The sequence below is a fragment of the Coloeus monedula genome (genome assembly GCF_965178545.1).
Source record: "Coloeus monedula genome assembly, chromosome: 9".
NCBI classification, from domain to species: domain Eukaryota; kingdom Metazoa; phylum Chordata; class Aves; order Passeriformes; family Corvidae; genus Coloeus; species Coloeus monedula.
In genome coordinates this window covers 1,842,278-1,866,342 of record NC_138789.1, presented here as the reverse complement: position 1 = coordinate 1,866,342, position 24,065 = coordinate 1,842,278, and the positions used below count along the sequence as shown (strand labels likewise).

The 24,065-nt window shown below is 44.8% G+C and overlaps 1 protein-coding gene across 8 annotated transcripts in view; it reads left to right on the top strand.

Annotated features, from left to right (window-relative positions):
* Positions 1–24,065, top strand: part of RABGAP1L (RAB GTPase activating protein 1 like) — a gene marked incomplete at its 5' end in the record, with an annotated part of 238,535 nt that overhangs the window by 196,102 nt on the left and 18,368 nt on the right. The window contains one exon of one of the 8 annotated variants that reach the window (XM_082287054.1): positions 7,105–7,215. The exons of the other annotated variants lie outside the window; for them this stretch is intronic. Within the exon in view, the coding sequence (XP_082143180.1) occupies positions 7,105–7,215 (111 nt within the window). Of the gene's footprint in view, positions 1–7,104; positions 7,216–24,065 lie in introns of those variants that run through there. 8 annotated transcript variants of the gene reach the window in all.

Here is a 24,065-nt window from a genome sequence, read left to right as displayed (position 1 = left end):
AGCTTTGCTATCAACATCTACAGCAAGTGCTGTTCGCTGGACTTTTTTGGGCTGCATTCTATCCTCCAAGTTAATGCATTGATTTTTAACTCCAGCATTGAGGGGCACGCCGCTCTCCTGGACAGTGTCAGGAGTTTGTACTTTTAATGCAAAATGCATGAACTGATCTCATTTCAGAGTCATCGGGCATGCCTCAGTCTAGACTGTGTCTCACAGTCACACTGACTGCTAAACCTTGGGGAAGGTGCCCGGACTGGTCTGTCCGGTTTAGCCCAGTTTGGCTGACACCATGTGCCATGTCCTGCTCACCCAAGTCACTTCAGTCTTAATTACTCGTTATCTCATCTTCAAGCAATCATATGGCAGATTTATTTTTTGGTTTGGGAATACACCATTACTGTTATGCTGTTTCCATATGGAAATGTCTCACCTTTCCCATGAAGCTCCTGTCAGGGTTCTAGCACAGCCAAGGGTGTTGTGGTGAGTTTGTGCACGGCCAGCTCCTGTGGGTTTGATGAGCAGAGGATGTACTGTGGTCCTGCCTTTTTCTTCCTTTTACTTAACTACAAGAATTTCTCACGGCATCTGGCTCTCCAGCCTTTCATTCTTTCCCCTTTTTTTTCTTGTTCCAAGCTGAAGGCCAGGTGCAAAGTGATAATCAGTAAAGATTCTAAAATCTGACATGAAACAGGGCATTTCAGGTCATCTAGGAAAACGTGTCACTGCGCTCTCCCTGTGCAGCTTGGCTGGTTCAGCACTGAAGCAAACTTGACAGACATCAATAATAGCACTCCTTACAGTTTTTCGTTTTCCATTAATTTTACCTGCATTAGTCTTCCTTAGGGACGCAAATAAGGACCATTAACCCCTCTTTGGGGAGGGAATGAAAGATATGGAGAGATGTATCTACCTGGAGAAAGAAAGTCAAGTGTGGGTTTAGAATGAGAAGGCTGGAATCCTGGGCCCTGTGTGAGTCTCTTCATGCGACAGATGTTGCTATTTAATGTGGTGATTAATGTTAATTAGTATCTTTTGTTTGCTGATCATGTGCTGCAAGTGAAAAGACAGCAGGCTGTTTGGGTGAAATCCCTGAATCAACCTGTTCTGAGACCAGGCCAGAAATCCATGTAAATCCTTGGAAGTGCAAAGCATCCCTTTACAACTCCTATGCTAATTTTCTTGGATAATATGCTTGACCCACTTTTTTTTCTTTTCAATACCAAGTGAAGTGATAAATGCAACAAGTTTAAAGTACATCTCACAGGTAGTGTTGAGTTTATTATGGAATTTAGCTCTAAATGACATTTGTGTGGTCTAAGTGCCACAGAAGCATTATTCAGTTCTTGGATTAGTAGCCCCAGGGAATATCTATCAGAGACACTTGTAATAGCAAACAGGTTGTTAATGTTTGTCCATTCAGCAGCCGGGGGAGCTGTTGAGGGACCTGTTGGTAGTGATTTGTCGCAGAGGGCACAGGTTCAGGAGACACTGGCCATGGCTGTGGGGCAGGTGTGGGAAGGTCCCTGGTACCTGGCCCTGCTCTGCACTGTCACCACTTCCCTGAGTTGAGTTGTTTGTGATGTCTGCTGTCATGGAAGTGGACAGAGATAAAAAAGGGACCCCAAAGAGAAGGGGTGACACAGGAGACAGGTGGCAGAAGCCTGTTGTTTTTCAGGAAATATGCTTCAAGGCAGATCAGGAATTTGTGCCCGCTCCTTCTGCATGGTTTCTTGTAGTGTTCTCTCTGGTCCAAACTAGCCTGGCCCACTCAGAGGGCATTAGGCTGGAAGAGTGTTTGCCTGTTGGGGAGCTCACTGGTACCACCCCCTTGCTTTTCCAAACGGGAAAAATAAATACCCTATTTTGCCAAAACAAAAGGATGGGGAAAGAGGAAATATGCTCAGCTCAATTGGTTATTTTAGGTGCATACAAAGTATGCCCCAAATATCCTGTAAAACCTGTTTTTTCAACAGGTTGGAATTGTTAAAAACTCACACTAAGAGTGAATATTCCTTTACTTGCTATCAATACTGGCTCAGGGATGTCTGGTTCTTTCCTTGTTCCTCTGTCACCTATCACATCACAGCTCTTTGTGGGGCCAAGCAATAAAATGCACCAATAGGTCAGAGTCCTCTGCTGCCTTTGCCACTGGGAAGACATGAACAAGCAAAAAGTCAACACAACCCTAACCCAGATTCTCAGCAGGCAAGAAGGAAGTTCGTGAAGCAAAATATTTCTGGCAGACGGTTCACATCTGAAGGAAGCCTAGCTGGAGAGAGGAAATAACTTCTGTTGCCCTTAGAAAGTGACAGTGGCAGGATAGGGAAGATGTACGGAAACATAAAAGTAAAAAGGTGAATTTAACAAATTAAAAATCAAAATAGGTTCATGACTTCATTAAAAAAGCTTCAAAATAATCTGGAATGGACTGAGCTGAATAATGAACATGTACCTGTAGGCTGGTGTCCCAGCTATGCTGCCAGTTAATCTTGTTCATGTTTGTGTGGTTTTAGAAATCAAAACGGGCAGATTTATTTTGGGCATGCCTTATTTAGCTGTAGTTCTAAGTTATGTAAAACCTGAAATGAAGAGCAAACTTGACCCAAGCCCTTAAAATTTCAAGTGCTAGTAACCACCTCAGTGAGGAACAGAGCAAAGACACAGAATTAGCTGAGAATATGCTTAAAGATATCCAGGGAGTGAGCTTCAGTAGGCTGGGGAGCGATCGGCTGGGCTGCTCTTCCCACTTTGGAGCTTTAAGGTGAGGCTGAGAGAGAGTTTACTTTTTTTCTTTAAAAATCATCTATAGGAACACTGGAAGAAAATCCTTATGCAGCAGTTGTTGCATGGAAGCATGAGTAGCTTTCTGTGTGGCATGCAGTGGATTTGGGGAGGCTGGGAAAGGGGAATTTGGGTATTTGGCACCATAAAATGAAGATTCTCAAGTCCTCAGCTCTTCCCTATGGTGGGCTACACAGTTCCATTGAGGGGAAGTGCATTACTGGTGTGTCAGGAATGCCTCAGCAATTCCAGCCACGCTGACCTCTGCCACCACTGGGAGAGCACATTCCCTGGATCCAGTGGGATGGATTTGCTGGCTTTAATCTGCAAAAATGAGTTTACAATTGTGCCTGCTTTCAAACCAGGAGCAAGCTAATGGGGAGGATTTACCCCTGTAACTATATGTGCTAAAGCACATCAAGCCCAGATTTTTCCACACATTTGGAGGATTATTTTAGGAGGAACACAGGTGCATACACCCACTTCTTTTGGGAAAAAAAAATAGGCCATGCTAATTTGACATTTTAAATAATAAAAATAAGTCTTGGAGAAGCAATCACTGATCAGTCAGAGCCTGGCAACTGCATTTCTGGAATGGTGCGGGTCATTCCTGCGAGCCACGATGACTTCGCATTCCAGTCTCACGTGGATCCAGAAACACATCTAAAACTGGAACAGAGTTCCAGTTTCTGCTGCTCTCCAATGGTTGGCAAGCCCTTTGTGGGTGAGGAGAGAACAGAACTGTGTGTGTGATCCACAGCGTTTGACTTGTAACCAGGTGGTTTTTGCTTGCTGGTTGTGTCTGAAAAAGCCCTTGCTGTGGGTACAGAATTACAAGAAGAGCTGATACTATCGTTATTCATTCCCGCTGGGGAAAAAGGACATGTAAACTTACCTTGAAGACTGCCAAATGCCATTCCAAGTGCTCTGAAAGGAGTTTTATGTTCCCTTCTCTGAAGACGGCTGTGATCTTCCCGGATTCATTAATGCACGAGAGGCAAATCACAGAAAAGGCCTTTGTGTTCGTGGAGCTGGTGGCAGGAAGGGAGCGCTTACCAAGGAGCTGCACATACCTCACTTCCCTGTCTGTCAGAAGATCCTATCCCTGTCAGATAGCAGCAAGACATTCCTGGGGGTGGAGTGAGAATGAATTTATCTTGGGAGTGAGCAGGATTTTGCTTTGCTAGGAGAGCTGGTTTGCTCAATTCAGGAATTTTCCATTCACTTCTATTAACTACCGGCATATAAATCCCAACAACTGCAATTAGGGCTACTTAGCTTAATAAGTTAACAGCTTTCTGCAGCTGACCTGTCCTTCTGCTGGCTCTCCTCTGTCTCCTGACTGCTTGGTTGCACCGCTTCTCCAGAAATTCCTGCTTTAGAGGTATGGTTTCACAGCTGTGTCGTGGAGGGGGCTGCGTTCCTGTTCCTGGAGGAAGGCTGCTGCAAGGTAGATGTGGTGTTAGACAGAGAAGCGCTCTTTGCCGTAAGGAAATATGAACATTCTACATGGTTTTTATTGTCTTTCGGTAGATTATTCATCACTTCAGCACCCAAAAACCCCATTAGAGGGGAAGGCTCTGTGTGGAAGGGCTGGGAGGATTGTGTAGTGTGGCCTGAGGAGGTGCTCGCCCCTTCCCTTCCAGTTCCTCTGGTGTGAGCAGGCTGCGGTTGTGCCTGGGTGGACGTGTTTGCCTTGGTCAGTTTAATTCAAAATACTTAGTTTACCTGGCTTGATAGTTATAATTTTGTGTGCTGATTCAGGGTATAGCACAGGCTGTTAACAGAGATGTAAAATGCAGGTTCATAGGGATTTGCAGGCAGCTCAGCTTCGTTAGCTTGAAACGACTGAAAAACATCCTATTTAAAGAGATGCATCAGCCAATGTCACAAATCAGTTGTTAGTTCTTGGAATTGCTAGTTAGAGCATGCCAAAATTATAAGCCCTTTGTTATGAATAGGTATGAGAATTATTGAACTGATTATACAATAATATGCAGATGTAGTTCTGTTAAATAATTGTAATCTCTCTGTCTAAGAGGAAAAGAAAAAGGTAGATTCGTTCTGGTCCGTAATTCCTTATACATGGAAATGCCTGTTGGCTAAATCAGGGCAGGGGTTCGAGTAGCTACAGCTGTGGAGTATGTTTGATAATTTGCATTCTCCACCTCCTGCCCTTATTGCAGAATTAAGCTGGTCTTTCATTAACATGGGAGTGTTTGCTGTTACACCACCTGCTCCCTCCCCTGCGCCTACCTGACTGTTCCAAGGTAATGCCAGTCCCTGCTGGGAGCCCCTGGAGAGGGTGCCAGCGGGGTGGGAAGGGACTGTACCTCTGGCAGCAGTTGCCTTTGTCAGCACACGGCGGAGAGGAGAGGCCGGGGAGGGGCCACTCGCAGCCCCACGCTTTGAACTTGCTCTACAAGAAGATACCAAACCCGCCCAAGGCAATGGAGGGGAGGAGGAAGTAGCATTTAAAGGCTTCAGAAAAGCTGAGCCGGGTTTGGCATAGCAGGTAGGAATTTTGTATAGGTGACATGGAGAGCCACCTTCTCGTTAGCTGGGCTGGAATCTGAAGTCTTTCTACTGCAGGAATTAATTGGGAAAAAATTGCCTTTGAAGAAAAACAAGGAAAAATTGTACAGTAGGTGCGTTTCAAGGGAAAAATATCCTTCTTCATCCTGCAAGGGTTAAGCATGATCAGAATCTGCTTTAGTCTCAAGAGTTTAACCTCAAGTGCTGCATTTTTTGTTTGCCATAAGCCTATTAGAACTCTCTGTTTCCTAGCAATAACATGTAATTTCCCCCCACTATTTAAGTGGAGGAGATGTTAGGGTTTTAATCCTGCCCGTTACAGCTGTTGCTCAAGTTTCCTATTCAAATGCAAATAGCACCTGGTGCTATTTAGATAGCTGCAATCTTTGATAACGATACTCCAGGAGGAGAGGAAAAAGAAAAGCAAGGTGGGTCTGACCGTTCTGGAAAGCAAGAGTGTAACCATATGCCGCACCAACCTGTACTGGACATTTCTACCATTTTTGCTGCATCCAGCACAGACTCTTTTTGGAGACGAATGGATGGCTGGAATGATTTCTGTTTCTTGAGCAGGTATGATTTTTCACCAGGAAGAAAAGGCTTCCAAAGAAGATAAAAATGTCGTGGATGGCGTTTTACCTTGCCTGATTGTCCTGAAAGAAGTTTCTTCTGGGATATTTTGTTTGTTTCTTCAAATCCTGTATTGTTTTCTAGATTTTCATTTGTAGTTTTCAGAGTATTGATTCTTAATTATTTTTTCCGTATTTTTTTCCTTGTGCTGTTTTTGCCCTGTGTCAGATAGATAAAGAAGTTAGGACAAATGAATTGGAAAGTCAGGAATAATTTGGAAGGCTGCTCCACTATTTAGGATTCACAGACAAGAGATAACATATTACTCCTTAACTAAAACAAGACCAGTGCCAGATTTAGGTTAAAAACTTTCTTCTGTGGAACATTTTAATTGCATAAATTGTTTTTGTTTCCCTTATGGAGGTGCAAGTTTATTCAAGAAAGAGCTTCACAGCCTTGTTGAATTTTTCAGGGCTGTTTTACCCTCTATTACATATGGAAGCTGAAGGACGCTTTTTGGAGGGTTGTGACTTGCTGCTGTCATCTTCCTGCTAAAATTAAAGTATCTACAGGGCACAGAATGCAATTCAGATCTGTGGAAAAGCAAAAGTGAGTGTTTTAAAAGATTTTAAAGGAGAGATTTAGAAACTTGCAGAAAATTTCAAGGAGTGCTTGAAAGAAATCAGCATTACACCAATCTCTGTGAACTTATTATTTAATCCAGAAGCAGCAATTCATTGGAAGGGGAGACTCTGCTGACAGGAATATCAGCTTTCATGGGAGAAGACTGGATATAAGGAATGAACAATTGCTACCAAACTGGAGAAGAACAGCAGTGATTTCAGTGCTGCTGTCAAGCTCTGACAGATCTTTTCTTGTTTAACACTAATCTGTTTTGTCTCCTGTTGTTTCATCTTTGGCCTAATACTGGAATTAAAACAGGTTCCCTGCCTTTCTCCAAGCTTCAGCAAATGCCTTTTGCAAGGCAGGTGTTGGGAGTGTGGGCAGGTGTGCCGTGTGTGCTGCCCGTGATACCAAAGGCACCCTGGAGAGGAAAACCCACACGGGAGCTGATTTGCTGGGTCATGTTTTCTCTCTCACGACACTCCTTCCCCATTAGCATCTTCAGCTGGGTGTGAACAACTGACACGGAACTGAGCCAAGGTTCAGCCGTGGACTGTGGACCTGCTGAGCCGCTAGCGGCAGCCTGACGGCAAAATGATGGACGAGATCTCCATAGTGGTGGCTTACGATGCCCATGTGTTTGGCCAGCTGTGCGAGGAAGATTTTCTGGCCAATCTGGTGGCAGTCAGCAAGCCCAAAGCTGTGGTAGGTGTTCCTCCTTTGCCAGTAATGCTCAAGGTTATACTCTGTCCTGGAGTTAAGTCCTTCTGTCGAAAACATTACTCTTTAGTGCCCTTTTTTTGTTCTTTAGTTTCTCTTTTTATTACTTAGTTTCTATTTTATTACTTTTTCAGGAAGTTGCTGTCATGCATCGGCAAAATGAAAATAACTTATTTTGAAGAGATTATTAAAATCTCTTTCTGGGCAGGTGAGTTTAGAAGAAGGTGATTTGCTCAGTAGGGTAATAGTTAAAATAATATTTTTTACATAATTGAAATAATAATTAAGCCAGCAAATGACTGAACCAATCCAGCTGTAGACTCTTAGAATGTAAGTCAAGAGGCTGGGGTAGATGCTGGTTCTGGGGTGCAGGTACCTTCATCACTAAATCTGAGAGAATCAATACCTTCCTTGGGAATGGTGATATTCTATTTTTATACGTTCTGAAATCAGCATAAATATCTGTAAAAACGTATTAGCTGAATGAAATATGCTATTTCTTCATAAATAGCCTGTCTCTTTCTGTAAGTGATCTGTAGAGTGTGGTCATCTCCCTCCGTCATGGAGATCTCAGTGCTTGGAGGGAGCTGCAGGCTCTGAAATTTAGTGCAAAAGTTCATCTTTGGCCTCGGATCCTACAGCTGAGCCCATGTGGGAGCCACAACCCTTTGGGTTGTGCAAGTCAGAGGGAGTGTTTTAAAATAAGAATGTATATATAGGTGTTAAGCTTAATGTGCAAGCAGGTGCAGTTAACATTTCAGGCTAAATACAAATCAACTAATTATTCAGCAGCCCAGGGAAGCGCTCGTGCGCGCAGATTTGGGGCTGGGTGTGTGTTTGTACCCAATCAGTTCCTCTGCTGGGACAAAGGAAGGTGTTCTCAAAAAAGGAAAGTTGCTTTATTGTATCTTGGGTAAAGCCTCTCTGTGCTTATTTCCTGCTCGGGTTTTTCTACCTCTCCATGCGCAGGAGATCTCGGGTGCATGAACTTACTTCCTGCATCTCCTGTAGGATCATTGAATCCCTGGATGTAAACCAGAATCCTGCCCAATCCCTTTTATTATGATGCTTTTTCCTGCCTCTGGCCTTAAGGCCAGAATTTTCAAGGTCCATTACAACAGTTAGACAATAAATCTAGAAATTCAGTATAGACAAAATGGTGCTTTAATATGACCTGGTTGGAGGCTGGGCTCCAAGTAGGCTCTGGGTTAACCAGCATTTCAGGAGTCCCATGCTTTTCCCTTGCTGGGTGTTTTTAAACACGTGGTATCCCTTAATTCACTGTCCAGCCACAGCCTTTCCTCTTGTTCTGCCTTAGCAGATTGCTGTGGCAGCATGTATTACTTTGCCTGGAAGGCCACAGTAGTATCTCCTTCAGACACGACCTGGTGTTGCAATAGGGTTAACCAGAGCCAGGCACTGGCAGCTCTGGGAGTGTGTCTCAGGATGAGTTTCTTTCAGCAAGGCATGGTAAACAGAGGGTTTTCCTGGGAGCCTCCTGCCCTGAACCGCTGATGTGTTCTAGAGCGAGCACTTGCAGCTGCTAAATTAAAATCCCTGTGATGAGAAGACCTTTCATGGTGGCTTATCTTGTAATTTAAACCTTTGGGAAGTGCTGCCATGACGGGCTCAGCGAGGGCCTCTGTAGGTCTGGGCGCAAGTAATGGGAACTGTGTTGCAGATCTCCAGATTGCTTTGGATCAGCTGTGAGTGAGCAGGAGAGAGAGGAACTGGCATGGAAAGCACCACATTGCATTTCCAGGTGATTTCTGCTGCTCTGAAAAGAAGATGAAAAACATTTCTCTATGAAGTAACTACTTATCTCCTAGTAAACAGAGAACAACTGTGGGAGGAGAAGTATTGTTACTTTTATACTTTTATTCAGAAGATCTGACTAATTGACTTTACTGTAAGGGCTTGTTCTGATCAACTCTTTTTTTTTTTTTTTTTCTGGAATCAAAGAGTACGAACATATTTGTGTGTTAACACGGGGCTTTGAGTAGCCTGGTCTAGTGGAAGGTGTCCCTGCCCACAGAAGAGGGTTGGAAAAAGATGGTCTTTAAGGTGCTTCTGACCCAAACTTTTCCAGGATTCCGTGTTTCAGTGCATTACGTACTAGTAAAGAAATTAATAAATATGGTTTTTGTTGTGTTTACATAGGAAATACCTAACTGGTTTTTGAAGGATATTAACTAAGCAAGTAATGGTGCAAACAACCTCAGGAGGTTTTAAGTGAAGCTCTCCTCAGGATTATGATAGGACTAGACAATGCATGGGAGCCTGCACTATGAAGGGACAGGCCCTGGTAACTCAGAAAGTTTCTTTCAGTTCTCTGCTGCTACGTTTAACTGCAGGACAAGCTGACAGTTGGAATAGGTTGGGGCAAATTGTGTTGACTTTGTCACCGTCACGTCACCAGCTGGCACAAAGGTGTGTACTGTACACAAAGGGACATTCTGCAGGAAGGGTTTGTGGGTGTTCTGTTTATTCTAAGAGTTCATATTAATAGCAAGGATATGTTGCAATCTGGGATTCGTCTGTTGGGTTTGCAAAATCCAGTTGCAGTTATTTTGAAAGGCTTTCCTATTATGCTGCTCAGGTTGCAGAGAATAGTTAAAAAAAAATGTCCTGTGAAGACTTTCATTCTGTCGCTGGCATGGTCTTGTTGGAAGGTTTCTGGCATTATGAGTGCCTCATTGTAGTTCCTTGGGGTTGTGCAATGGGCCGGGTGCACAGGAGTCTCTCTTGCACAGAGCCGTCATGACGGGAGGTGACAAAGGGTTAACGCCAAAACCAAAACAGGCCAGGTGAGAGCTGTGCAGGTTCCTTGTGCTTTAGGCCAGCCCTGTGACCTTTTGACACAGCCAGTGCCACACAGGTGTGAACTTCTTGGCACAGTCAGAATTACCTGCTGTTGTCCATGTTCATCACTTCTGGCTGTATTTCTCACTGAAAAGCATAGCAGTGTTTTTATAGTGTTGCTCTGATGCTCATAAACAATCAAACAGGATGTGGATGATCTGAGATTACGTTTTGCTGAATATGCTTCAAAGCTACGCTGTGTAATAGCAATCCCCCAACATACATTATAATAAAATTAGTCATATTGCAATGTGGCCATGAAATGCAGTTGTTTTCCTGTGTGGTCTTGCTTTCAGGATTTCATGTTGTTCTGAAACTACTTGGCACAGCCTTGGAGAGCAGCATATATAAGTGGGCTGCTGTGTAGTTTGTGCAAGAATTGAGCAGCTTTACTGCGGGGAATTTCAATTCTCAGTTTATCTGCAGAAAACTTGGACTCAAGGGGTTATAAAAATGCTATTCTAAGTGGCATAATCCTCTTAATCCAGAGCTGAAGGACGTTCTTCTGGAAAGCTTCATTGTATTTCCATTTTCCTGCCTGCCTTGCTGCGTTTAGCTCTCTATTCAGGGGAATTATCAGCCATTTCATAGAAAGAATTTGTGGTTACACACTGGCAAACCCTGCCATAAGGATTTTTAAGCTCTCAGCTTCTCATCGAAGCTGAACTGAGGAGGTTTAGAGTGGGTGGGTGAACTGCAAATACTTGGGAGGCCAGGGAGAAGTGCAGTACATAGTCATCCATGGGCTGAAGTCTAACTGGCAGGGAGCTGAACGTTTTTGGGGGTTGATAGTGGGGCTGTGTTTAGCATCTTCAGGCCTAGACACTGGAAGAGGATGCACCCTGTTTTGCAGGGGCAGAAACTGGAGGGTAAGTGCTGGGCTGAGAGGAGCTTGCTGAGGTTCAGCAAGTGCAAAGGCAAATGCAAAATCCCATGTAGGATAAACTCCCATCATCTAATGGACTTAATGTCTGGACAGCACGAGTGCAAGCTGGGAGTTGTGTGGATAACCTCTGCCCTGCAGTGCCCAAGGCTGGCTGTGCACAGACATGTGTCAGGTGAAATCTGTCTCACTCCCTGAGTGCAGTCCTGAGCCCCCACAGAGACCAGGGATATTCACAGGCTAAAGCAAGTGGACTGGAAGACTGACAGGAAGGCAGGGTCCGACTGCACAGGCGAAGGGTGGGAGAACTGGGGCCTCTTAGCCTGAGGAGGAGAAAGCTCAGGAGGGACCTGATTGCAGTCTCCTGCCACCTAAAAGAAGGGTCTTAGAAAGCAGGGAGCCAAACACTGAGGCACACAGTGATGGGACATGACATTGTGACAAATGTTTATAATTTGCAGCAGTCAGTTCTGGCTCAGCACAAGGGAAAGCAGTTCTGTCCAGGGAGACCCTGGCACGTCCATCCTTGGAGGCCTTCAGGAGCAGCATGCTCTGACTCTGAAACCGCCCCTGCCTGAGCAGGATTTTGGTCCATGTGCCCCCTGGAGCGCTTCCAATCTCAGTTTTACCTGGAATCTCTAATTCTGCCTGTGTGGAATCTTGCAGAACAGAGTCCCTGGCAGCACTTGAGCTTTTGAAGCCCATCTTCCCCTGGCATCCTGTAGCTGGAGCTGCTGCCGGAGGAGGAAGGAAGTTTGGGTGGTCACTGTTACGGGAGTTCGCTCTTATCACAGATAAAATCCTCGTCTGAGCCCTTTCCTTCCCAACAGAAGGAGGGATCCTGCTTTCAGGCCGTCTTGAGGAGCTGTCCCACCTCTGTCCCTCCCTCCTCTGTGGGGGAGGAGCTACCAGATTCTGCCCTGATCCTCTTGCTTTGTCTTTGGAGCAGCTCCCTTGTGCTGAGGACCCTGAGCTCTTACATCTCTCGATGCAAAGGCATTTCCACTCTGCCCAAGCAGTTCAGGGGCTCTGCTCCACACCCTCTTCAGTTTTTTTTCCCAACTGCATCTCCCAGAACTGGAAGCAGTATTACAGTATTGGTCTCAGTGACAATCCAGGGCTGACCTTCCCTGGTGTCCTGGGTTGCAGTGTATTCTATTACCATCCTCATGAGCTGTTGAAACCAGGTGGGGCAGTGTTTCCTTGCCTCCTCCCCCCAGACCATCTTTCTGTTAATGGCCCATCATTGTCCTGCCCCTGACTCAAGAGATAACTCCCTCTGGACTATCTTCTGTTAATGAGCCTAATCAACACTTGGCCTCATGACTCATTACCCCATTGTGAGATGCTCCACCCAGAGGGAGGAACCAAGCATCCCATTGTGGATATAAGCTGAGAGTCTGAACACCAGAGACAGCCCTTTCCACTGGATTTCCAGAGGACAGGAGCTACACAGCCACCACTGGACCTTCTGAGGAAGAGCAGACCCTCTTTTCTACAGGATCACCGCTTCAGAGGACTGCAGCCACCATTCTACCAGACTGCTACCACCACCCTGCCCAACAGGGACTCAGGTTGTATCTTGACTGTGTCAGTTTGAAGAGTCTAAATGGTGCTTTCTTGGGACTGATCCCATCTCCTCATGGGATTCCATCCCAGCTGGAGGGCTACTGCTTCATGCTATAGTAAAGTCCTGTGGACATGCGGTCTGGAGCCAGCACCATAGTGTGTTTCAGCTGAGGAAGCTATTTCCACGAATTCAAATGTATGTGTACCGTTTCTGATTCTTCTTCTGCACTGTTCTTTCTTTCCGTGTGTGATCCACAGATTCTATTAGCTGGATCGTATCTTTCATTTGCAGACCACTGATGTAGTGTTTGAGAGTGCTGGATCTTTGATGAGGCCCAGAAGAGACCCAGAATGTCACTGACCAAAAATGAAACGTGTCACTGAATGATGATTCCCTTTCACGATGGCTTTTTGACCCATTTCCTGAGCTTTTTAATTTGTGGTTTATGGTTGCTGTATACTCCTTGGAGGGTCTGGGTTTTAAGAAAATAAATCCCTCATGTAATAGTGAAGCCAGTGCTAGGGAAGACTCTTAAAACTGTAAAGTTACTTTCATCAGACAGTGTTGGAGGTTAGGATTTTTCCTTTTTTTATTTTTCTTTCTCCCAGGGAATTTTCTCCCATTTGTTGCCTAGGAGATGATAATGACGATACTTAAGAGAGACAAAAGATGTGGCTTCGAGGAGGAGGAAGAAGGGTGCAGTTTGCTACTGTCTCTGAGCTGGGGAGCTTTCTCTTGGGAAGTGCAGAGGTACCACGAGATTTTGGCTGGGGGTTAAGGGGCTGGCCTCAGCTCCGAGCTCTCTCACTCTTCAGACCAGAGCGGGACAGGTGTGGTTTTGGTGCCAGACTGTTGCTGCCCGGAGGATTTGCTGCCACTGCGGAGGTTTTTTTGTTATTCGCTGGGTTTCTTTATCATGGGTCAGCGAGTTGAACTGGGACCTTTCCAACACCCAGCCTCACTGGGAAGGGGACCCCGATCTCCTCCCGCCTCCGGAGGGAGCGTCTTGCAGCTGTTGGCGGGAGCCCAGCTCCCGCTGCCCTGCCCTGCTGTTTTTGCCACTGCTCTGGGCTTTTTGCTACACTCTAAGCCAACACCCCATGCCTGCCCGGACACCCCGTGCCCCCTGGCACGGCTGAGGAGGTTTTGCCACCCCAGGTGTGCCCGCCTCTGCCATTCCAGCTTGCTGCTCTGAGGTCCCTGCTACAGCTTGTTCTGCTATCCGGAGTGGCACCGGGACCGGCTGCCCACCGTCAGTTTGTAAAGGAAGCCCCTTTTCCCTCTCCGCCCCCGGCCCGCCCGCCATTCCTGCGTGAGGGCCGAGCTGGCGCCACAGCGCCCCCTGCAGGCGCGGGGGAACCACCGCACTGCCCTGGCGGCCGCGAGCGGAGCTGCAGCGGGGGGAAGGGCCCGCGGCGGGAGAGGCGGCACCGCGCTTGTGGTGCTGTTGGTTTGCTGTGCTCTGTATATGTGTATATATGTTCTAGTAAAGAACTGTTATTCCTTTTCCTGTATCGCTGCCTGAAAGCCCCCATAATTTCAAAGTTCCAATAATTTGCAGGGAAGGGGGTCACGTTTTCCGTTCCAAGGGAGGTTCCCGCCTTCCTCGGCAGGCGCCTGTTTTTCAAACGTAGACAGACAGATCTGTAGATAAAGAGTAAAGTGGGACCTACAGCTTACAAAGTGATGCTGGTGTGGAACCAGTTTTTAGGCAGATCCTTATCAGCGCTGCAGAGTATTTGTGTGGGTTCTTGGTTTCAGCTCACCAACCTAAGTCATCCAGATGGGTTGATTTGTGGTGCTTAAATGTTATTTCCGTACAGGGATTTTGGTCTAAGGGAATCTCTACTGCTTTAAGTATTTACTAAAAAAACAAAAACAAGAGTGGACCAGGTATTGCTTCTGCTAGTTCTGTCAGTCCTTCTGCCCTGCAAAAAAACCTGCAGACTGGTTAGAACTGAGCTGTTTTCTGGACCATTGTGACTTGTCTGAATCATAATTATTTTTGAGTTGTAATTATTAATGCATTTGAGCAACACGTAGAAGTCCTTTTCTATATCCTCTATAATACCATCCAGCCTAATGGAATTCAAAGGAGGATTTGAACTTTTTTTCTTCATTTAGTTTGAGTTACTGTTTTGTTCCAAATTAATAACCTGTATTATTTTCTGTTTATTTTCTCTCCATGTCCGAAAGCATTTCTTCTTGCTGCCTTTTTACTGTCATTGGATCAAGAAAGAATTATTTGACCAATGTCTCAAATACACATTTTATAAATAGCAATAGAATTTTGAAGCATTCAAAAGAAGGACATCAATATTCTGAAGCCTTCTCATTTTCTTCTTTAAAAAAAATTCAGGGAAATCAATACAGGTGTTTCTGGGCACTCGAAAACAGCTTGTTTCTGTCATCATTACAAGCCCATTTGGGAGAATAAATTTGAAATAAGTTTCTGGATATGATTGGTTATATATGGCAAGTATGTTCGTGCACTTTGAAAGGAGTGCTGAAACGAGATGAAAAGGCAGTTTATCTCTTTATAGATAGAGTCCAGCTTCATAGTTACTAGAAGGTGCAGGTAAATGTTAGTTACCAATATTCTGTCTTCAATGTGTACAACTGTTTTCATTCTTTTTAATCCCAGTTCTCAGAAGAATTCAGCATTCTTTGTGCTGAGATTGGAAAATGTATTTCACTGGGTTTTATCTTGCTGGGTTTGTGCTTTCATGCACAGTGCAATACATTTTATTCTTTATTGCTTCCTTCTACCTGTGTCAACATCAGCTCACCAAACCCCAGCCAGCTGTGTTGACTGGAGTGCTGGTTGCTGGTGGTGTAAAGCTGTGGGCTTCTAGAAGAATCGAGCTGGTTTGATTTAGAGCAGCGTGTGAGCTGTGCCAAGGCAGTGCTCCGTGTGGATACAGTGCTGTGCTTTTGCTTCAAGGCAGCATTGCCAAAGTAATCCCCAGTTTATGGTATCAGGTGCAAGTAAGATACTGTATGTTATTTGTCTGTTACCTTGGAGACCACAGTGCATGGGCAAGAAGGAGCACACAGATTGTCCACACTCAGACTGAACTTCCAGAGCAGGTCAGATGCAGGAACCCAGAGTGCCGAGAATATTTCTCTGCCTGTTTTTGAGGGTTTTTACCCTCCTGAACAACACTGTTTTAGCTTCAAACTTTGGAAAACATTACCAACAGTCAGACAAGAACTAGAAAATACAGTGGTGTGAATTAAGGGATAGACTACTATGTAAGATTGTCACAGGGGGAAAAATTTAGAGGTTTTAGGCTTCTCTTTGTAGTAAATAGATAAGAGTAAAAAATATCAAAATGGAGGATTGTTGTTGTTCTCTAAACCTTCTTCTCCTTCTTCTACTACTCCATATTTTTCAGTAAAAGTAGTTTGGAATGATTGGATAGAGAATTCCACAGTTCCTGCCCGTGTTACTGAATAATTGGTAGGAAAGTGAAAATAATGTACGTTTTTAGTAACTATTGGTTAAAATACCTTTAAAAGGCTGTGTAAATCTTGATAATTGTCTTCACTCCTACTTTTTTTCCTTCTATACTGTACCTGGGTCACGTTAGTGGCCCTGTTCCTCTGATAAGACTTAATGAACAACTATCTGGAAGCATTGAAACTAAAGGAAAAGTCTCAGTTTATCTTTGAAACTCCTTGCAAGGACTTTCAGTAAATTCTCTCCCATCAGGAGGGATTTGATTTATGGCATGGTACAGTGTCAGTCAGGCAATGCTGGAACAGGATAACAGGAATCCAGTTATCTCAGAACCAAGGGTCTCATTCTTTCCATGGCCAGAGCAACAAGGAATAGACAGCACTAGGACAGAGAGCTCAGGGGAAAAAAAGATGGCTCTGCTGCTGCAGGTACCAGAGGGAGGCAGATGTTGCTGGTAATATTACCTGGCTTTGTTTCCCAAAGGAAGTGTCTGCTCTCTTTGTGGGAGCTCCTTCTCTTGCAGGGCTCCCTTCAGTGGCAGCAGCTTGGCTTTCCTGCTGAAGCTGGCAGCACGGACACGTTTCATCTTTTTTTTTTTCAGCCCCTCCTGCCTGACAAACTGCCTGCTTCTGTCAGTGCTTAAGGTGCTGTTGGGATTCTTTCTGCTGGGTGATAAAGCAGCAGGTCTGGAGTCCACTGGTAATTGATGAGCCCGACAGGGTCGCAGCTAAACATGATGGATGAGCACAGGTGAAGTGGCAAATGGTAGTGGTGGCCAGTAGTGCTGGTGGTGGTGGTGGAACCATAGCTGGGGCAGGGAAAGCAGCAGGAAGTTAAAAAAAACCAAAACCAAAGCAGCCTTGTATGTAGAGGTTTGGGAATTGGTACAGCTCCTTTGTATCTCTGGGGGCTGATGGGCCGTGCAGCTGTGCAGTCCCATCCCCACAGATACTCTCAGGCAGCTGCTTAAACCACATTCAGTGGCCAAATAGTGCTTTTAAACTGCCCTGCCCTTCCTCCACCTCCCTGCCAGCTCTGTGCCAAGGCATCCCACAGGTACAGAGGCTGAAAGGGGCAACATAAGGCAAACCCCGACGCCTCGTTCCAGGTACAGAGCAAACCTTCTTTGCATATGAAGGATTAGTGAGATAACAGAGCAGGGCATGGAGTAGTTGTTGCACTAAAAGGCTGTGCCGTGCTTCAGTGAGCCTTGCTGATACCTTGGAGTTGGACACTGTCCCACTTGTATTTTCAAAATGCTCATCATTTAATGTGTGGCTTTTTTGGGGGTATTAGCAATTTTGTTTATGGAGCTGGATAAGTAGAAAAAAGGCAAGACTTTTAGAGAATGAAGCTCTGTTAGGTGCTGAAATATAGATAAAAGTATTGGATATAACAAATATATGTTACAGAGCTCTACAAATGGCATTCTAGAGCTCTGAATGTAATTATATAATCATAGAATCACAGGTTTTAAGGGACATTAAAGCCCATCTGGTTCCACTTCATTCCATGGGCATGGACACTTTTCATTATCCCAGGCTGCTCCAAGCCCCATCCAACCTGACCATGGGCACTTCCAGGGATGGAGCAGCCACAGCTTCTCTGGGCATCCTGTGCCAGGGTCTCACCACCCTCACAGGGGAGAATGTCTTCCTAATATCCCATCTATCCCTGTGCTCTCAGTGTGAAGCCTTTTCTCCCCCGCTTGTCCAAAGTCCTTCTTCAGCTCTCTTGGAGCCCCTTTAGGGGCTCTAATGTTTCCCCAAACCCTTCCCTTCCCCAGACTGAACAACCCCAGCTCTCTCAGCTGGTGTTCATAGGAGAGGTGCTCGAGCTCACAGAGCATCTCCGTGGCCTCCTGGACCCACTCCAACAGGTCCACAATGGTTCAGTTTTAATACAGAATAGGTATCTATTTTCTGCTGGTGGAGTAATGCACTAAAAAGTAATTGCACTTAACTTGTAGGTTTGAAATATTGATAAAAGTAATGACAGGTTTGAGCATCAAGGACCTCCACACACATCAGAGAAACTTGATGCTGATTTTAAAGATGCAAATGAGAATTTTTTTGATACTGTGACTCAGAGTTGATCTAAAATCATATTAACACATAGAATGTGTGTTCAAAGAATACTGCAAGGTTCTTTGATTACCTGGGCATATGATTCAGCGTTGTGATCTAGCACCCCTCCTCCATCTCAGGAAGCAGATTATTTTTCATCTTGTGCTGGACACAGAGTGTGACAGGAGACAAGATGTGGCTCAGTCATTCAGCGGAATCAGAATCTAGTCTTGCAGACAACAAATTTCACTAGTCTCCTGGCAGATTTCAGAAAATGTATTGAGCCAGGGGTTTATTAGCTGAAAGCTGTGCACACTGTGGACTAAATATGTTGAATGAGATTTTACAGTAAAGCCTTGGTAAAACCACTGGTTTGAACCTTGGATAAGTTGCTGGCCTTTTGTTGGCAATTGTGCTATCGGTCTGTGTTAGTTCCAGGATAAACAAGGGTGGAAATAAAACCTAACACCATGTAGATGGGAGAGGCTGTTTCCCTGCTAAGTGATGCAAGAAGATCACTTGGTTCTTTCTCCTGAATGTCTGACTCTGTTGTCACAGGGATGGTGGTGAAGGCTGTGTGTGTCTTCCTGCTTGCCGTTCTCTTCTCCTGCTTGATGTGCTGAGAAATGTGACCAAAACTCTGAAATTATTATGGACACGGGTTAGATCTTAATCAGAATGAATTATATACCTTTAGTGGGGAGAGCTAAGAGTTGGATTTTGCATAGTCACTGAGGAGACATAAAACCTTCAGCATCAAATGCTGTATTTCAAAAGGGGTGTGTGTGTAAGCCACAAAATCACTCGGAGCTGTTATGTTTATGAGGTACAAACTGATTAATAAATGCTATGCTGGAAAAACAGCTGCTGCTCATAGGAATTGTGTTACCCAGAGCAGGGCCTTGACTTAGATGGCTGGGCAGTATCACTCTCCCAGTTATCCAGTCCTCATTGTGGCTGTGCCATATACAAGTAGTTCTTTACCCTGGATAGTCCTCAGTAGCAGAGGTCTCATTGTTCAGGCACTCTTTAAGTTAGATCAGATAATAAAAATGACCTGTAAGCAGATATTTTCCATCTAGAATGTTTCTGATGTTGGTGTCCTTCACCACAGTATTGCTGTTGACCAGAGCCATTGAAATGCATACTGTGTGCTGGCTGACAGTGGATCTGGCTGTTGCTTTCCCGGTGTGTGTGTGTCACTTGCTGCAGCCCTTATCTGTAGAGAAGGAAGCACTTGTGTCTGGGGGAGCTGCAAGACATCAGAGACATCATTTCTGCAAGTGCAGAAAATAATCAGCCATTTCCAAGCACTGCTTTGCAGCCACTCAGGGTGTCTCTTCTTTAATAAAGCAAAGAGAATTGAAGTGGATAATAAACCTTCCATCTGTCAAAGTGAAAATGAATTTTTGAACGCAGAAAGACATTTGGGGATTCTGAAAAGCATCTGCTACAGGCAAAACATCCTTTCCTTGACCCTTTTTCTTAGAGGCAGGTTCCCCTGCAGCCTCTCAAACACAAGCCCAGTGGTCAGTGTAGAGGTGTAGAGTTACAGTTCAGGGAATCCAGACTCCATTCTCTTTTCCTGTGTTGCTGCAGGATCACTGAACAATGGGGCTTATTGAACATCCTTCTGTCTCAGCTTACTCTTAGTTAAGTGTTTTGCTAACTGAGCCTAACTAAGCAGATCTCTAAACAGCAGAGCTGTGGAAGAATAATGGGCTATACCTGGTTCAGTGGGTTTCCATGAATGGAAATAACATCGTAGAGATGAAAATCTGACAAAAGGATCTGGTGTTGGAAATGATCCAGCGTCACTGACTCTGCTGTTGCTTCTGGTTTGAATCACAGTAAATTGTGCAGGTGCTCTGTAAATTTTGCAACCTGCCTTTCTCTTGCTTCTGTAATTCCCTTTGAGTGTGCTAGTTGCAATTGAGACATTTTGATAATGGACTAATGCAAATGGAGAAATTAAACAAAATTCACGGTGATGCTGGTTTCCTTTACCTTCAGCTGGCTTCCTGTTATCCTGAAGACTCTCTTCAGGATAGAGTCGTACGGACCTCACAAGGAGGTGACTTGCAGCAAGAAAAAGAATCTCCCCCTGCATGGAAGGGCTACTCAGGTGTGCTGGGGTGGAGCTGCTTTGCTGATGTATGAAGAGCATTTCTCTCAGTTCTGTTCCCAAACACGAGGTGGAGAGATGCTTTACTGCAGCAGATGCTCAGGCATGCATTCAGCAGGACATCTCTCTAACACCATGTTCGTTTCCAAGGAATTTCAGGGAACAGCTCCTTCCTTCCGGCTCAGATGGTAAAATAGCATCTGACAGTTGGGGCTTTTATTGTGCCCCAGAACCAGGGATCAGATGGTGCTGAATGAGCTGTACAGTGTGGGGTTGAATGCGGGATGTATGGGGCCTGAATGGGATACTGTAGCATAGTGAAAACATTGGAGGAGGGCTCTTCCACTGGCTTTCAAACTTGTGGTGAAACAGCCTGTTGCCAGTGAGCCCTTCCCTGCATGGCATCAAAAGGAGAGAGGAATTCTTCAAGCTGTGCTCCAGCCTGGGATTTCCTTTAGGCAGCTGATGTCAATCCTACATTAATTTTTACAAATGGATGTTGCAGGTTTTCTTCTGTGCAGAATACCCATCCCAAATAAGAGTTCTGTGAGAAATGGCAACTTTCCCTTTCAGATTTCACGCTTGTGGCTGAGATCTCATTGGAGATACAGCTGTTCAGATTATGATGCATAATAGCTGAGTACAATATCCCATTCACCCCCTTTAAAGTCTAATGCAGGAGACAAGTCTGTTGTGGCAGCGTGGTGCTGTGGGGTTTGTTCTTTCTTTTTCATTCCTGCCTCCCCCCAGGAGAAAAACAAATGGCTTATCTACTTCTGAGCCTTACTCCTAGACAGATAGGGCAGGATACTCCTTCACTGCTTTTGGCCAACCACGTTTTAAGGAAAGGATGATACAGCTGTCTGTGGTAATGACTGCACAGACGAGTAGCACCGAGTCAGTTTTTTCATCTAATTTTGTTACACTGAAGCCTTCATTTGGCTTAATAAAGTACTTAAATAGAGCTGTATTCCTTAAAATAGAGCTGCTTCCTTCCTTGAACCTGATGTAGTTGTATTTAAAATACCAAGTATTAACTGGAACAAATTGGTACAACTTTGAGTGTGAACTAAGATGATGCATGTGATTGGAAATTTTTTACTGCTAATCTGCTGAGGCTCTGTTTAAAGCTCACAGGCTTCATGTGACACTCACAGAACCAAGCCTCGTTGTGAAATTTCATCCGATACTGCTCTAATTCATAAAGTGAAGAAAATTAAGTACAACAAGCCTAACTCGCATCTCCTTGAGAGGGGCACTTGCATTCTGGTTTTGTGAGAGCCTCTTGCACCTGGTACTTCTGGCTGTGAGCAGGGGCTGAGCTGGTCCCAGCATTCCTGAGCCAGGCTCCCAGGCATCACCTCTGCTTGGAAATGGTCCTGATCTGCAGCAGTGGGAAGAGTCTGGGCTTTTGCTGGGGATCACAGCAGGCCAGGTGTGTGGTAGATGGATCGAAGGGAGGCTGGGCTGCACCCAGGGTCTGTGGTTGCTGTCAGTGCTCGCCCAAAGCAGGTGGGGGAGGCTCACCTTTGGAGGGGCGCAGGACCCTCACCTCAGCTTGACTTTACCAGGCACATCCGTCGCCAGCGAAACGGGAAGTTATGTCACCTGCTTCAAAGAATGAGAAAGGAAAGCAGTGCATACTTTCTTCATTGGCTTTTTCCTCTCCTTTTTTTATTTTTTCTTTTACATTGAGGCAAGAACTAGAGAGGACAAAATGTTAATAGTGAGGAGATTAGAGAATACTGGCTACGTTGTTAGTGTGGTGGAACAATGTAGTTTTGGAGTGTTTATGCAGTGCTAGATAGAGAAGGGACGTGGGAAGCTAGGAAAGAGATCCCCTGCTCAGTTTGGCATTGTGGTGGTGCTGGAAATCAGAAATCAAGTAATAGGATTTCACTATCTGGATTAGCCTCTGGCTGTCTGCAATATGTTCAGGAAATCGCTTCGCATCTCTGCTTCCATTTCCTTGGCTGTCAAATGAACACAGCAATAACTGCCTCCTCTGAGTGCTCAGGCTGCATTAGAGCAATAAAACATTTGGGAGGAAGGAGTCATAGGTGTGATTTATGAATCCAGCAAGGCCTGGCTGAACTGCCTGGAAACAGCTAAAGAAATCACAGAATGAGGGAAGGGTCTTCTGAAGCTGAGTGGATGCTGATGCTCGGTGCACTGTCCATGCCCAGGATTGCCCAACGAAGTGAAGCAAATCTTTCCAGCCCTGTCTGAACAGGGGGCAGTTAAAACCAAAGTGGTTTTGTTTCTCACCTTCCATGTATCACCCCGCTGCAGTGAGTCCTTCAAGCATTTGGTGTCATTGGGTTTTTTCAGGAAGAGGTTTTGCTTGTTTAGTTGTTCTGTGTGGATGTTTTATTAAGATGCTCTGCATGGGTTTTTCCCTGCATACAACTACTTGTAACGTGATTTTATACTTGAAGACAATAAAATAAAACAACTCAATGAGATAAGATATTGAGATAAACAATTATGAGGAATGTTTATATACTGTAAGAGTCTCCTAAATTGGATAACCATCAGTTCAAGCCACTATACCCCATGGTGCTAAAGAAAGAAAAAAGGAATCAATATTACAGAAGCTTTTACAGAGAATTTATGAGCACTTTGTTCAGGATCAGTCCTTGAAGACTGAAGCATAGCTAGCACTATGCACTTACTTATGAAAATGCTTACTGAGAAGTCCCTTGTTGAATGCACAAAGTGTTTCAGGGAATTAAATTGGAAAATATGGAAATAGGCTTTTAAAATTTTTTTTCCATTTATTAGTGTATACTCAGAAGAAGAAAGTGCTGTAATAAATTATCAAAACTCCTTTGAGAAATGTGGCTGAATAGACAGTAACAGTGAACTGTAGTCCCTGCCAAAGTTCTTGGGCATACCTGGTCCAGTTACTATTTTATGAGATAAGTGGATTAGTGTGGACTGGTTTCTGGTAGGAGTTCCCTCTCAGCCCCTTAAGATAGAATTTCACTTTATTTAGGTACTACTTCCCAGTTAAGACAAGATTTGCAGAACAAATAGATACTAACATACATCAGTCACTATGACCTTTCAGAGAGCTGGAAGCTGTTTTCTCTGTCACGCCTGATGCTTGCCTGATCTGATGCCTGTTTCAGGTATTATTTACTGTCAATACTCCTGAGAAAGTGTTGCTGTGCTGTTTGCTTGCTGGAGGGTGTGCCAGGCACACGGGCGTCCCTCAGCCCAGGCCACGGCCAAGGATGGCTCCTGTGGTGAGGAGCGAGGGAGCCGATGCCTCGAGAGGCCCCAGAGGACCCACACGTGGTCCTGCTCACAGCTGTGAATGAACAGATAAGCAAGTGAGGAAAGCACATAGATAAGAACGGTTGGTGGAATGAATTAGCAGGCGTTAAGAAATGGTTGATAGTTGTGAGTGGAGGGAGCCCCCAACACGCAGTGCCAGGCTAAGGTGAGCAGCACTGCTCTCATCAGCATGGGGGGGTAAAGGGTTGCAACTGTGCCATTTTTACCTGGCTTTCCATTCTTATTTCCCTATTTACACACACACAGACAAAATCTATCTTATAGCTCTTGTTCCTTCAGGTGGTGGGATTCTTACTGAAGCACTCATGTGGCTGCATGGATGGGAATCTTGTCTCTCTCCCTATGTAGTGAAACTTAGTTCTTATATGCACTTTAAAGGTTTCAATGAAAAGCATCAAAAATCAGAAAAATCTTTGGTTGAACAGGTCATCATCTAAGTTACGTCTGTCTTGTGTCTTTTTGCCATGTTGCACCCCAAAATCTCCCTCATATTTATCTTTATTTCCTGGTGGTTGCATATTGGAGCATAAAACTCCACAGCAGAACCTGAGAGCTGTGTTTGG